Source organism: Spermophilus citellus (assembly GCF_964194105.1).
Source record: "Spermophilus citellus genome assembly, chromosome: 14".
NCBI classification, from domain to species: domain Eukaryota; kingdom Metazoa; phylum Chordata; class Mammalia; order Rodentia; family Sciuridae; genus Spermophilus; species Spermophilus citellus.
This window is the reverse complement of record NC_138194.1, coordinates 69009742-69024654: the sequence shown is the minus strand read 5'-3', so window position 1 is coordinate 69024654 and position 14913 is coordinate 69009742. Positions and strand designations below refer to the sequence as shown.

At 41.1% G+C, this 14913-nt stretch overlaps 1 protein-coding gene across 4 annotated transcripts in view; it reads left to right on the top strand.

The window, feature by feature from the left end:
- SNX31 (sorting nexin 31) overlaps positions 1 to 14913 on the top strand; it is a 60166-nt gene that overhangs the window by 36097 nt on the left and 9156 nt on the right. For all 4 annotated transcript variants that reach the window (XM_081266151.1, XM_081266150.1, XM_081266149.1 and 1 more), the window contains 3 exons: positions 1987 to 2190; positions 8469 to 8582; positions 11941 to 12018. In XM_081266151.1, coding sequence (XP_081122277.1) covers positions 1987 to 2190; positions 8469 to 8582; positions 11941 to 12018 — 396 coding nt within the window. The remainder of the gene's footprint in view (positions 1 to 1986; positions 2191 to 8468; positions 8583 to 11940; positions 12019 to 14913) is intronic.

Genomic DNA, 14913 nt, shown 5'->3' with positions numbered 1-14913 from the left:
AGTGTTTGTAGAGTTCTACTGCTAATGGAACAAACATATTAACAATTTTTGCTTTGCTTTATATACATGTACAGAAAAACTTGGAATTGGAAATGAGTGAGATTAACTTAAAGAGTCATTTGATTGGAATCAGCATAGTTATCGGGATAAGCTAACTATGGCTCATGGGCCACTTTTGTATATGAACTTTTATTGGCACCAGTCTTACTTATTCATTTATGTATTATTATCTAAGGCTGCAGTGGCAGAGATGATAAGATGCTTCACAGACTATATGTCCCTAAAGCCAGAAGTATTTATTATATGGCTCTTTACAGAAGACTTTGCCAGCCCCCTGCTCTAAATGGAAATAGACAAACATATCTTCTGCAGCTATATATATGAAATTGTCTTTTTCAGGTATATTCTTCTTAAAAGAACTAGTTTTTCAAGTAGATGATCCTTCCAGGTTTCTGTCTTCTGGTTTTCATATAGTTGGTGATATCACAGCATTCCTTTGTGAATGACAAATACCAATAAGTATGTTGAGTAAGTTACTTATTTATCATCAACGTCCTTCCAAAATGGAACCTTAGTTTTAATTAAACACTTTCATCTCTTCAAATTCATTGCAGCCACGAGTTTATTGCAATTTTAAAAAGTGTTTTCAGATAAGACTTATGCCACATCTCAAGTAAGAAAGTATCTTAGCAAATGCCGGAAACCTTTAGATGGGTTTTACTATTAAGTGATATTTAATGTGATCCAGATGCCTCTCTAAACTACATTAAACTCTCTCTTTTTTTCTGTGACAAAAAGACTCAGTACCATGTCCTCCCACTCTGTAGTTTCTGATTTTTCTACTGACTCAACCAGAGGCTAGGCGGCTGAATGCATCTCTTAAGGTGAAGCATGGGCCGAAGCTGTTCCACACGACTGGCAGAGACAGTAGCTTCAAATGCTCGTGCTATCATCGTGAGATCGAGAGTCTGGTGACCCTCTTTGCTTACATTTTGGCGTGTTTCACTTTATCACAGAGCGCCTCACATGGTCCTTGAAAGGGAGATGTAAGTTCCCTTGCTTCAGGAAAGGATGGGGAAAGAGCAAGGTTGTCACGGGGTGGTAGTCTTTCTAATTTTCCACGTGCTAAACTGAGAATTCTGTTCTCTGTACACACATCTCACACTCCATTAGACCAGGACCAGGGTGACAGCTGTAAAAACAAGGTGGAGGTCACCAAACCCATGTTAGCTCATTTTAACACAATCATTAATAATAATACATGGTTAAAAAACTAAAAATCCTGGATAGATGTTAATGGGACAGGATGCCGGGACCACAGGTGTGAACCTCTGTTCTGAGGTTAGTTCAGAAGCAGATGAAAAAGCTAAACTTTACAATTAACATAAAAGTGACCCCTTGGCATTTGGACGCTGTCCACAACTTGCTTAGGAAAGAGATCTACTTGTGCTCTAACTTGCCATTTCCAAAGTCTCTTTCTCCACCGTCATATAAAGTAGCCTGAAAAACGACGACTTTTCCTCCTATTTAGATCTCAGGTTAATTTTTATTTTATTTTATTTCTTTTTGTACTGGGGAGTGAATCCAAGGGTGCTCAGCCATTAAGCCACATCCCCAATCCTTTTTGTGTTTAATTTAAGAGTCAGGGTCTCACTGAGTTACTTAAGGCCTTGCTAAATTGCCAAGGCTGGCTTTGAACTTGCGATTCTCCTGCCTCAGCCTCCCAAGCTGCTGGAATTATAGGTGTGTGCCACCACACCCTGCTTAGGTTAGTTTTAAAAACTAAAAAGAGATACATTGGGGACACAGTGGTGAATGAGGCAGGAATGAACCCTGCCCTGCAGGACACACCTTGAATTTCCCCAGGGCTTATTCTAACAGCAAATCCAGCCTGCTGTTAGAATGGCAGGGGGTTCTCACATGAGGTTTTCACCTGCTTCAAGTGGTCTTTTGCTTTGTCCTCCCCCTCACCACATGCCTCCGCAGTTTTTGGAGCTGTCCCAGGAGGTGCGACACTACGGATGCATGCAACTGGACCCATGCACCTGTGACTACCCGGAACCAGGCTGCAGGGCTCTTCTTTCTGTGGGCAATCATGAGATCAGCTGCTGCATAACACTGCCTGACAACCAGACCCAGGATGTCACCTTCCAGATGAGCAGGGTGAAGTGCTGGCAGGTCACTTTCCTTGTGAGTATCTTGGCACCTGGCTTTGCCCATGATTTTAAGATCCTGTTGCTCTTGGATGACAGAGTTGATGCTAGGGAGATGGACTGGCCATTGGATTCTGGTACCTCGTGCAGAGGCATCTAAACCACTTTAAACATCACTCAGAAGTACAGCCTGTCTAAAATGGAAATAGATTCCCCATCTGGAGCAATAGAGGCAGTAGAGGCACCGATCTTCAACAGATCGGTGGCAAGAGTGACAACAGAAGTTATAACAGAAGTGATGAGTACTTTCTGTGTGCTCAGTGCTGGCAAGAAACTGGATGCTGACCAGCAGAGCCCTTGTGGAGGAGCCATGGCAGCCTGCTTACATTGCTATCTTCTTGAATGCAAACCTTTCTGATCAGATGTATGGAGTGCCTACTTGGTACCAGGTCCTGTGCTGGCCTCGGCCACATCTGTTACTTAATTAAATTCTAACCAGTACTCAGTGAGCTAACTGGGATTATCATCTTTATGCAGAAGACAAATTGGCAGAAGAGGAGCTTCTAGAGCAATTAGCTCCCTCAACCTTGACCTCTCTTTGGCTCTTGACACGTCAACCATTTCTTCCTCTTCACAATCTCCTTTCCTTCTGCTCTTGTTGTGGGTCACTTCCTCTGAGCCTTGCTGAAAGGCTCATTTTTTCTGGGGTTCCATTTCTAGTATTTTTTTTTTCTCTGCAGAAATCAACTACCAGATCCCTGGCGTTTCCCATGGCCCCTGGCCACCTTCTCCAGACGTCTCAATGACATCACAAACTCAGCCTTTCCCCAGGAGCAGACTTGTCCTTTGCTCTCAACCCTGTGCTGCTCTTGGGCCTCCTGTGTTCTCTGTGTTGACAAATGGGGCCTCCACCACCACCCACTCGCTGACTGCCAACCAGGGATGTCTCCGATGGAGACCTGCTCAGTCTGTTCCCTTGCCATCCCTCAAAGATGTCCCTTCTCTCCACCCTCACAGCTTGGTCTCCATATTCCCCACGTGGGTGGATGGCATAGCATCCTAACCCTTCTCTTTTCCTCACTCTTTCTCCTTTGGAGTCAAAGAAAATACATTGTATGAGTTCAGTTCTTTTAAAGTTATGGGAAACTTGTTTTGTAGCCTCCAATTGGATCTATCTTGGTAAATGTTCCTTATGCACTTAGAGTGTCTTTGGCTGTTGGGTGGAATGGTCTATACCTGTCAGTTCCTTTAGGGATTGGCTTTTCTTTTTTCTTTTTTTTTCACAGCATAATTCTTTGGAAATCTATCCAAGTTGTTGTATTTATCGATGGTACAATATATTCTTTGTATCGCTGAACAATAGTCCATGCTATGGATGTACTAAAGTGCAGTTAACTATCCCTTTGAAGGACTTAGGGTTGTTTTCAGTTTTTAGCTCTTATGAATATAGCTGTTGTAATATTCATGAATCAGCTTTTATCTGAGCTCAAGTCTTCATTTCTCTGGAATAAATGCCCAGGAGTGCAATGGCTGGGTTGATTGTTAATTACATGTTTAGGGTTTTTTTTTTTTTTTTTAAGAGAGAATGGGGGGAGAGAGAGAGAGAGAGAGAGAGAGAGAGAGAGAGAGAGAGAGAGAGAGAGAATTTTTAATATTTATTTTTTTAGTTTTCGGTGGACACAACATCTTTGTTTGTATGTGGTGCTGAGGATTGAACCCGGGCCGCACGCATGCCAGCGGAATGTGCTACCGCTTGAGCCACATCCCCAGCCCCACATGTTTAGGTTTTAAGAAACTGCCAGGCTGCTTTTGAGGGCGGCTGTATCGTCTTACATTCCCATCAGCAATAGGAGTGATCCAGTTTCTTTGCATCTTCACCAATAATTGGTGGTATCACTATTTTTTTTATTTTAGTCATTCTGGTAGGTATGTAATTATTATGGTTTAGATGTGGTGTCCCCTGAAACCTCATGAGTAAGACAATGCAAGAAGGTTCAGAGGAGAAACCATTGGGTTGTGAAAGTCTTCACCCAATCTGTGAATTAATCCCCTAATCAGGATTAACTGAGTGGAAACTGAAGTGGTAGGGGGTGGCTGGAGGAAGTGGTTCATTGGGGGCATGACTTTGGGGTATATATTTTGTATCTGGAGAGTGGAATGTCTTTCTGTGCTTTCTGATCATCATGTGAGCTGCTTCCCTCTGCCCTACTCTTCCTCTATGATGGAACTGGCTGTATATGGACTGAGACCTCTGCAATCAAGAGCCCTTAAATAAACTTCCTCCTCTATAATGTTCTGGTTGGGTCTTTTAGTTACAGTGAGGAAGCTGACTAAAACAGTAATGGTATCTAATTGTGGTTTTAATTTTCATTTTGCTCATAGCTAATGATATTGAGTGTCTTGCAGGCTTATCTGCCATCTGTTTATCTTCTTCAGTAAAATGCTTCTTAACATTTCTTTTGTCTATTTTCTAATTGGGTTGTTTAATTCTCTTTTCTCTTTCTTTCTTTTTTTCTTTTGTGATATTGGAGATGGAACCCAAGGCCTCACCCATGCTAGACAAGTGCTCTACCACTGGGCTACACGCCAGTCAAAGATTATCTGCTTTTTTAACTGTTGAGGCTTGAGAATGCCTTATGGATACTAGATGCTAGTCCTTTGCTGGCCATCTGATTTGCAAATGTTTTTATCTCTCTCTGTAGTTTTGAAAAACTACATAGCAGGGTCTTTGGTAGAGCAAAAGTTTTTCATATTGGTGAAATGCAATGCATCCATTTTTTTTCTTTTATGGATTATGCTTTTGGTTTCAAGCCTAAGACCTCTTTGACAGACCCTAGATCATGAAGCTTTTTTTCTGTTGTTTCTTTTCTTAAAGTTTTATAGTTATAGGTTTTACATAGAAGTCTCTATATAAGTAATTTTGAGTTGGTTTTGGTATAGGGTATGAGACAGATGTCTCCCTTTCTTGCCTCTGGAAGTTGCGTTGCTCCACGTCTGCTTGTTGACAAGCCTGTCTGTCCTAAATGCAATGGCTTTTGCATCCTTGTCAAAAATTACTAAGGCCCATTTGTGTGGGCCTCCTTCTGAGTTTTCTGTTCTGTTCCGCTGGTCTATATGTCTGTTCCTCCACCAGAACAACACAATCGCTTTCTTTCCTTTTAACAGTCTTACTAAGATGTAATTTATGTACCATACAATTCATCCACATGAAATATACAATTCGATGGTATTCAGCATATTCACAGTTGTGCAGGTATCACCATGGTCATTTCAGAACACTTTTATTGTGTCAAAAAGAAGCCACATACCCTTTAGCTGTCACCACCCTGTGACTAGTTTTTTACTAAGCATAATGTTTCCAATGTTCATATTTATTATAATATGTATGAGTACCCTATTCTTTTTTATGACCGAATAATATTCCACTGTATGAATGGATATACCACGTTTTATTCGTCTAGTCATCATCCATTTCTATATTTGGCTGTAATGAATTAAGCTGTTATGCACATTTGTGTACCAGCTTTGGGTGGGCATGTGTTTTCATTTCTCTTGAATATAAACCTAGGAGTGAAATTATTGGATCAAATGGTAATTCTGCATTTAACTTTGAGGAACTGCCAGCCTGTGGTTCACATTAGTTGTACCATTTTAGTTCCCACCAGTAGTGGTTGAGGGTTCTAATCCTCTCACATTCTTGTCAATACTAATCATTATCTGATGTTTAAAATTATAGCCAGCCTAATGGGTCCAAAGTGATATCTCATTGTGGTTTTCTTTATTTCAGTCTTTCTTCTCTTTGTGCTTCAACTTGGGCACTCACTATTGGTATGTCTCCAAGTCACTGATCTTTTCTCCTCTAGTGTCATAATGTGCTGTTTATCCTGTCCAGTATGTTTTTACTTCTAATATTATACTTTTCATCTCTAGAAGTTCCATTTGGATCTTTTTTTGAAAAAATCTTCCATTTTCCTCCTCAACATGCTTATGATTTTCTATAAATTCTTCAGTGTGTGGAGCATATTTTAAATATAGTCATGCATTGCATAATGATGTTTTGAACAATGACAGATTGCATATACAGTGGTGTCCTATAAGATGATAATGGAGCTGAAAAATTCCCTTTGCTTAGGGATGTTGTAGCTGCTATAATGCCATACCACATTGTCTCTGGTGGTATTGGTGTGACCAACTGTACTGCTGGTTATATAAAAAATGTAGCCGACACAATTATGTACAATACATAATCAATAGTAATAATAAAAGACTATGTTTCTGGCTCATTTAATTCTTATACCTTATATCATTAGAGTGTAGTCCTTCTACTTACTAAGAAAAAGTTTACTATAAAACAGCAGGCCACGGTGCACTTATAGTGGCTTTATACATTCCTTGATTGCATCAAGAGGCCACATTGAGTGATCGATGTGGGTGGAGCATTTGCATAGCATGCCCAAGGCCAGGGTTAAATCCCTCTCTCCCCCACATAACTGTCACATCAAGTGATTGACCTGTCCTATCTAGGTTTATGTGATCTTTACACAATGACAGAAATGCTTAACAAGAACATTTTTCAGAACATAGTTCCATTGTTAAGGGACACCTGGATATAACTTTTAATATTTTTGCCTACTAACTCCATCATCTCTGTCACTTCTGAGTTTGTTTTTAGTGATTGGTTTCTCACCTGTTTTGCATGCCAGGTATTTTGTGGTATGCTAAACGTGAATTTCACATTGTTGAATGAGGGATTTTCTTGTATTCCTTTAAAAATATTAGACTTTGCTTTGTAATGCAGAACATTGAGACTGTTTTGACTCTTTGGAGGCTTGCTGTTACACTTAATGGAGGTCCAGGATCATCTTTAGTCTAGGGCTAATTTAACCCTTTACTCACTAGCTACCTCCCTAGGACTCTGCCCAGCATCTTGCCTAGTACGGCCTCTGTACTTGGTTGATGGGAATACAAACTCCGCCCAGCCTGTTTGCCAGCTCCTAGAATTGTTCAGTCTGCTGCTTTTTGGCGGGGTTGCTCAGATCACTACTCAGGCAGAGTTGAGAGGAGCTCTCTGTAGTTCAGGGTATTCTGCCCTGTGAATTCTTACCTCAACTGCTTCGAAAATTTCTCTTTCTTCTCAACTCAGCGAGCCCTCTGGGCTCTGTTTGGGGTCCCTTTCCTTGCTACATCTTGGAAACTCCTCTAGTGAGTAAGCTGGGGGAAATCATGGAATTATGTATTGTTCATTGTCTGCAAAGAGCTGTTGCTCAATTTATGTTTTTACACCGGTGCTGTTAGACCAATATATATCTACAATATCAATCCAGTGGAATTATCCAGCTTTTAAAATCCTTTGATGTCTGTTGTCTCAGGATAAAGTCTAAAATCCTTAACGAGTAGTGTCTAAAGCATGTAAGAATTATGGTTTGTTAGTGGCAAGCAACAGAAACCAACACAGCAGACTCCAGCCAAGGAGGGGACGCATGGCTTAGAAGGATGTGGAGCAACCTACAGATTCAAAAAACTGAAACTGAGGCTCAAGAGAGTCAAGAACCAAAGTAGGTTTCTAGGAAACAGGAGTTTAACCAGGATCTGCTGCTTGGATCTCTTGACTTTGAATCAAATAGGGCCACAGAGAACATTTGTCCAATTGGCCTAAACTTGGGTCATATGTCACTCTCTGAAAATCCCACCTTGATAGCCTACTGTGGAAGGAGGATGCTTTTCCCAAAAAATATGAGACACTTTTACTAGGAGAAAGAGTCAGAGTCAAATTTTGCTATGTAGTCAAAAATTGTAGATGTTCCCTGCCAGGATTTTAGGATCTGGCCCTACCCCACCTCTCCCAGCCGACTGTGAGTTTGGAGCCTGTGCTACACACCATCTCTCACAGCATCTCCAACACACCAGGTTCCCTCAGGCCTCAGGGGATTTGCATTTGTATTTCTTCAAACAGAATTCACCCCTCACTTTCCTCTCCTTAAAAAAAAAAAAAAAGTCCCCCTCCCCCACCAAAAAACCCCACCACAACAAACTAGAACAGCTCCTGCTTCTGCTCAGATGCCCCTCCCTCCCAAGGGCCTTTCTTTGCCCTCCTAGCCTGAGCCAGGTGCTCATTCTGTTTCCTTTCCTAGAGCTGTGTTTACTTCCCTGATCACATTTACCATATCATGCTGTGGTGATTTACCTTCCTGGCTTCTCAATTACTAGTAATTTCTTGGATGTAGGGACAATCTTATTTTGATATTTTGCCTAGCACAAAAATAGGCACTTAGATTTCTATTGAAAATCAAATACTATCTTTTCCTCTGTCTCTAGGGAACTCTGCGGGATACAGATGGACCCCAGCGAATTCTCAATCAGAACTTAGAGCTCAGATTTCAGTACAGCGAGGAGAGTCGCTGGCAGTGGTTTGTTATTTACACCAAACAGGTGAGTTCTCAGGGCAGAGCATGATAACCCTTTGTGCTGGAATGCTGTCCTGCTGGTTGAGGTGGACAAAGCATATTACCGTAACCCAACAAGAGCAGGGGACTCGAGTGTGCTATGCACGTTCTTTTTGGATTGTAATATCTCTTCTTTTCTTTGGGTTCTGTTTTGCTTAATTTTGTCAATCACTATGGCCTTCGTATCAATTAGAAATGAATTTAGTTATTGGGCTAGCTTTCCTTCCCTGTGACAAAATACCTGAGACAAATATACTTAAAGGAGGAAAGGTTTATTCTGGCTCATGGTTTCAGAGGCTGTAGTCCATAGTCTCTTGACCCTATTGCTTTGGGCCTGGAGTGAAGCAGAACATCACAGTAGGGAGCACATGGTGGAGCGAAGCTCTTTACCCGATGGTGGTCAGGGAGCAAAAAGAGGAAAATGTAGTGACCCAGATCCCAATATATTTTTTAAGGACGTGCCTCCAATGATCTAACTTTCTCTAACTAGGACCCACCCCCTAACATTTCCACCACCATCCATTAGTGCCATGAGCTGGGGACCAGGCCTTTAACACATGCATTTTAGGGGGACATTTAAGATCCAAATCTTAACAGTTGCCCAAGTAACAGAGACTCAACTAACTGGCTGAGCCATGGGGTGAGTAAACTAGTTTTTAAAGGTCTAGATGGGGAATGTTTTAGGATCTGAGGTTCACGGTCTCTATTGCAACTACTGAGCTCTATCAACAGCAGCCACAGATGATATATAAGCAAATGGGCCTGGTTGGGTTCTAACAAGACTTTATTTACAAAAACAGGTGATGAGTTAGATTTTTTTTTTTTTTTTTTTTTGCTGATCCCTGGCTTAGACAATATAGATTTTATTATCTCACTTAATAGGAATATTGAAAATAGATGATTTGGAATCTTTATCATTTCCTTGGCCTTATCTAAGCAGATAAAAGGCTTTTTTTTTTTTGTACTGGGCCTGGAACCCAGGGATGGAGTCTCACTGAGTTGCTTAGGGCCTCGTTAAGTTGTTGAGGCTGGCTTTGAACTTGCAATCCTCCTGCCTCAGCCTCTCAAGCTGCTGGGATTATAGGTGGGCACCCCCACATCCTGCAAAAAAAGCTAATTTTTAAAACACCAAATCCAATTGAAAAATTTTTACTGAGCTACTAAACTAACTTACACTATTTCAAATTAGATTCAAAAATACAGGATCTCTAAAATGGAATCAAAATAGCATTTGCATTGACATTATGTTTAACTTGAGTCCCACTAAGTTCTGTAGAACATTTTGATTTCCGGTAAACAAAGCCCTCTTCCAACCCTCCACTTCCAGTACAGTTGTCAGACATCAAGGCCCTCTGAAAAATAGAGTACTGAACCGCAATCCTAGGTTGAAGACATGGGTCCTTTAGGTTCATCTTAACTATGAAACATCTTAGGGAAATAGTAGGATGGTTTGCTGAGATAAGATTTGCAGTCACTTGCAAACTCAGAGAGATTTTTGGCAGTGAAACCAACCCCCTATCCACCCCTTTAGAATGCTAAGTGCAGTTAAATTTTATGATGGCCTTTTAATCTAAACAGTAGCAAATGAGTTTTCGCTACTACAGAGTGGTGCAATAAACATTCTTTTAAAGGATTCCTAGTAAGATCTTATTTCCTGGGAGTGTGAGTTTTATTGATGTACTTTTACCACAGCCAGAATATGACTTGTGTGCCTTGTAAATACAAACAAAGCCTTGGGCCCAAATCTTTTTTATTTCTTTAAACAAAAGCTTAGTTTCATTTATTTATTTATTTGCAGTTGGATTTATTTGGGGATCAAATCTAGGGCTTTGCACATGCCAGGGAAGCTCTATACCACTGAACAGCATCCTCAGCCCTTTTCATTTTTTATTACAAGACAGGATCTCACTAAGTTACCAAAGCTGGCCTTGAACTTGCGATCCTTCTGCCTCACCTTCAAATAGCTGGGATTACAGGTGTACACCACTGCCTAGCAAAAGCTCAGGTCTTTGTGTTGAATAAACCTGACTTGGTTTATAGTAGAGTCCTAGCCAACATATTTGTGCACATGGGGTGGAAAGTGGAATCAGTCTGTATCTTGAAGCATCCTAAAATTTCCCCCTGGCTGCACCAGTTCAGGAGTTAATTGTTGACTATTTCATACTCTGGCTTTGTGTGCATCACGAATATGTGCAGATAAACGGGGCTAGTTCTTAGCCAAGCTAGCAAGTCAAACTTTGTGTCTGCATGTCACATTTCTCCTCTTTTCCACCTTTTCCCCTTAAGTACATTTCAATCTTGTGCTCCGTAGCCCTGCGAGACAGTGCAGAGTTACCTGCATGCCACCCATCTCTGCCTAATTCTGCCATCTGTGTTCTGTCCTCCAAGGCCTTTCCACTTTGGCTGCCACCTTGGCCTGGGTTTCTCTCTGTCCCCTCCCTCCTCTCCATCATCCTCTCCAACACAATGATTATCCCTGAGTACAACCCAGTGCTGAGGTCCTAGAGCCCCAAGCTATGAGTTTCAGTAGTCTCAGACCTTCGTAGGGGGCAAAAGAGAAACAGCAAACCAAGAAATAAGAGCAGGACAAGAAAGGTGAAGATCCTGGAACTAGGAAGTCCCCGCCTTTGGGTAGCAAGAAGTACAAATGGCTTGACTTCTCTTCTTTAAAAGTCAAGCCATTTTCCAATGAGAAGCCATCTTTGGAAACTGAGCACTGTGTAATTCTCACTCAGTGGTGAGTGTCTCAGCAGTAAGAATGATTAAACCACAAATGATCAGGGGACAGCTACCTGCCTTGCAAATGAGTGATAAAAATTTTTAAAATGAGAGTGAAGAAAAACAACTCACTTTAAAAATTTCAGTAAAAGTAATAAGGTTCCTGTATATTCTTTCAATCAGGTTACTCTTTATGCTTCATAACAAGTCTCTCAATAATGATGGATACAATTAAATATCATCAGTTTATTTGATTATGATAGTAAGTAGTTTACATAATGTAATGCTCATAGAACATGATCTGCTTGCAAAACAATAGAAAATATGTAAGAAAGGAATTTTTTAAATATTAGTAATGAGATTGGGCCCATTTTTAGCTGTCCTTAAAATTTACCATAAATATATCTATATAGTTGAGGGAATTTATAGAGTTTTGTTTGTTTGTTTGTTTTGTTAGCTAATTGCAATTTTATGCAAATTTCTGCAAGTTAATGAAGAAATCTAAATTCTTGAAAACATGCTATTGGATTTTAAGCAGAGTTCAAAATCTGCTCCGTGGCACTAGCAAGGGAAGGAAGAAAATGAAAATCTCTTTAATAGAGTGTTTTTATTTCTGGATTTTATAGGCTTTTCTGCTGAGTAGCTGCTTGAAAAAGATGATCTCAGAGAATATGGTAAAACTGGCTGCTGAGAGTCCAGAAATGGTAAGTGCTGTCCTCTGTGTCCTTGTTCTCTTTAAGTTCCCACTGTGAGCCAACACTGGGGAGACCAGACCGCACCCCTGAGTCCCCAGGCTCAGGTCTGGTCCCCATGGTGGAGTCCACCCTGCTAAAGTGAGCTCCTCTGGCTTCTGGTGCTCCACAGTCAGGATGGCCAGGTGGGAGTCTCTGGGTCTTTAGAAATCAAGCCATTTTCCCAATGAGAAGCCATCTTTGGAAACTGAGCACTGTGTAACTCTCTACTCTGTCTGTAATGTTTTATTTCTTCCTTCCCCTAAATGGAAGCTTTTGGATTTGTCATAAAAGCTACATCCTGAAGTCAGGATCTTGAAGGGATCTTCGATACAGTGCAGAGGATCTTAAGCAGGCTCTAGAGTTTTCTCTAGAAAGAATCCAGAGTCTCTTCCAGATACTTCCATTGTGCCAAGTGGAAATTCCGTTAGCCTTAGGTGGAAGCCAGAGTGTGAAAGAAACTCTCAAGCCCCTGTGTTGTTTTTGTTTTCTGTTTTCCCTTTTTCTCAAAGTAAAAATAACTTTAGGTGGGTATGGTGGTACACACCTGTACTTCCAGCTACTCAGGAGGCTGAGGCAGGAGGCTCATAAGTTCAAGGCCAGCCTGGGCAACTTAATGAGACTGCCTCAGAATTAAAAAAAAAAAAAAGAAAGAAAGAAAAAAAGAAAAATTTAAAGGCTGGCAATGTAGCTTAGTATGTATTACACATTGGGTTCAATTCCAAATAATGAAAAATAAAAAATAAGTTACTTTTGAGTCTACATTCATTCATTAAAGGCCTACTAACTCTCTGAAAAGGTTGGTAAGCAAGCTATAAAGCAAAAAATTGCTGAGATTTAAAAATTTTCAAATTATATTGAAAAAATATGCATGTTCCCAATGAGACAGTACAGTTTGATTTTCTTAAATGATTACAAATACTAATGCCTCATTGACATTTATAAATTTAATTCTTTTCAGAATATTACACTGATCTTTTAAAAATACAATAGAAAACATTCAGAAAGGCTTTTAGTAAAATTTAGTCCATTATAAGATGGGGGATGACATCTTAAGTTTAACATCAATCTTTACTGCTTTTTTCCTGAGAAAATGATTGTTTTGAATTCATTTCTCTTCTAGAGCCAAAAATATCTTTCTAGGGGAAATAAATTCACTGCCTCTTGGTGATTGAACAATTCAAAATGTACTGGAGAGTAGTTAAATGAAGGAGGCTCTTTTTAAACAGAGTAATAAAAACCAACCTCTTAGGCAGAATGGACCCTCGTAGGCTTTGATTATTATATATATGAAACAGAAGAAAGAGAAAAGTAATTAACTGAAGTAGCCTCGTTAAAAGGGAGAAGTGCCCTCAAATGTGGATGAATAAAACAGTAAGCTACTTGATGCAGGAAATACTCCTAGGATGAATAGCTGAAGAGTTAGCTCAATAAAACAGAGAAGGAAATAACCTATTTAAAGTTCTCGAGGAAAACAACCGCGTTGGCAATCCTTACATTTGCACATGAATTGGAATCTGTCATTTATCTCTGTGGCTAACAGCAAAATCTCACCCCAGTCAATACTCTTGTATTGCTGAAACCGAATATTCAAGAAGCTTTATTTTCACAAACTCTTCACTTCTTATTTTGGTTCTTGGAAGGAAAAGTTAGGACCCCCTTGTAAAGCAGAAAAGGGCGCACAAGGCCAGGAACCTAGCCGATGTGATTCTGCAATCTGTATTTGGGGTAAAAATGGGAGTTCATAACCCAATTGATTCTAATCTATGAAATATGATTTGTCATGAGTTTTGTAATGTTGTGAACATCCAATAAAAAAATAAATAAAAAAAAAAAAAAAGGATAAGGCACCAAAAAGAGTTTTGGTTCACTGGTTTGGGAAAGGGTGAGGACCCGGGAAGTCCCGGAAGCTCCAGGCGACAATAATACCTACGTAAGTCATTGGAGGTAGGAAGGCCTAGGCCAACTAAATTGTTACTACCATTAGCGATTTGCCGATTGGAGTTTAGGGGCTGAGTTTAAGGGCCAGGTCTCTTCAGCCAGGTGAAAAGTCTCCGCCCATGGCCACCATGGGATGGGAAGGGAAAGCTGCCCACCGACATCCCAACCTCTTTGATGTTATAGGGTGCCCGGTCTCATCTGGCTACTTTTATTCTGGTAGGAGGGCGTCGTCTAGAGAAGGTCGGGAGTTGGGGGCTCATTGGGAAGACGGCTGTAGGGGTGAAGGAGCATCTAATTGACCGCCACCCGTGAGACTTTGCTGATGCGCTTTTGGATAAATCTGAGGCCACAAGGAGCAATCATTAGCAAGACACAGATCATGAGGATGGGGCCAACAATCAGACCCAACCAAGCAGCGAGGGCCGAGTTCCACCAGCCCAGGAGGAGTGAGGTGCTCGGCTGCCACCTTCATCTCAGTTCTTCACTCAGCCGAGGTAGCACATCGATGTTTTCTTCTGCTAGGCCGGTCTCCTCCATGTAATAGCAACATTCTTCCCTGAGGAACAGACAGGTACCACCTTTGTCCGTGGTGAGCAGGTCTAGGGCCCGCCTGTTTTGGAGAGTGACCCGTGTAAGCGATGTTCTTTGTCTTTGGGGAGATGCCAGGGAGTTGGCAGAGGCTTCACTGCTAGCTATAATTTTTCTTCATGCTCTTTAGTTGTGGTTAAGCTATAGCCTAATGCCCCAGCCCGTTGCCTGAGGGGACCAGGGAGAAGGTGGTGGAAATGCCTATGATCACTGGAAGAAAGGCTGACCCTTTAGATCTTGTGGGTGGAAGCAGGCTAAGGAGGCTGATTCATAGTGGAACAGGGAGAGCAAGCATAGGAGGAATAGAGGAATTCTAGATAGGGCAGAGGGGTGGGAGGG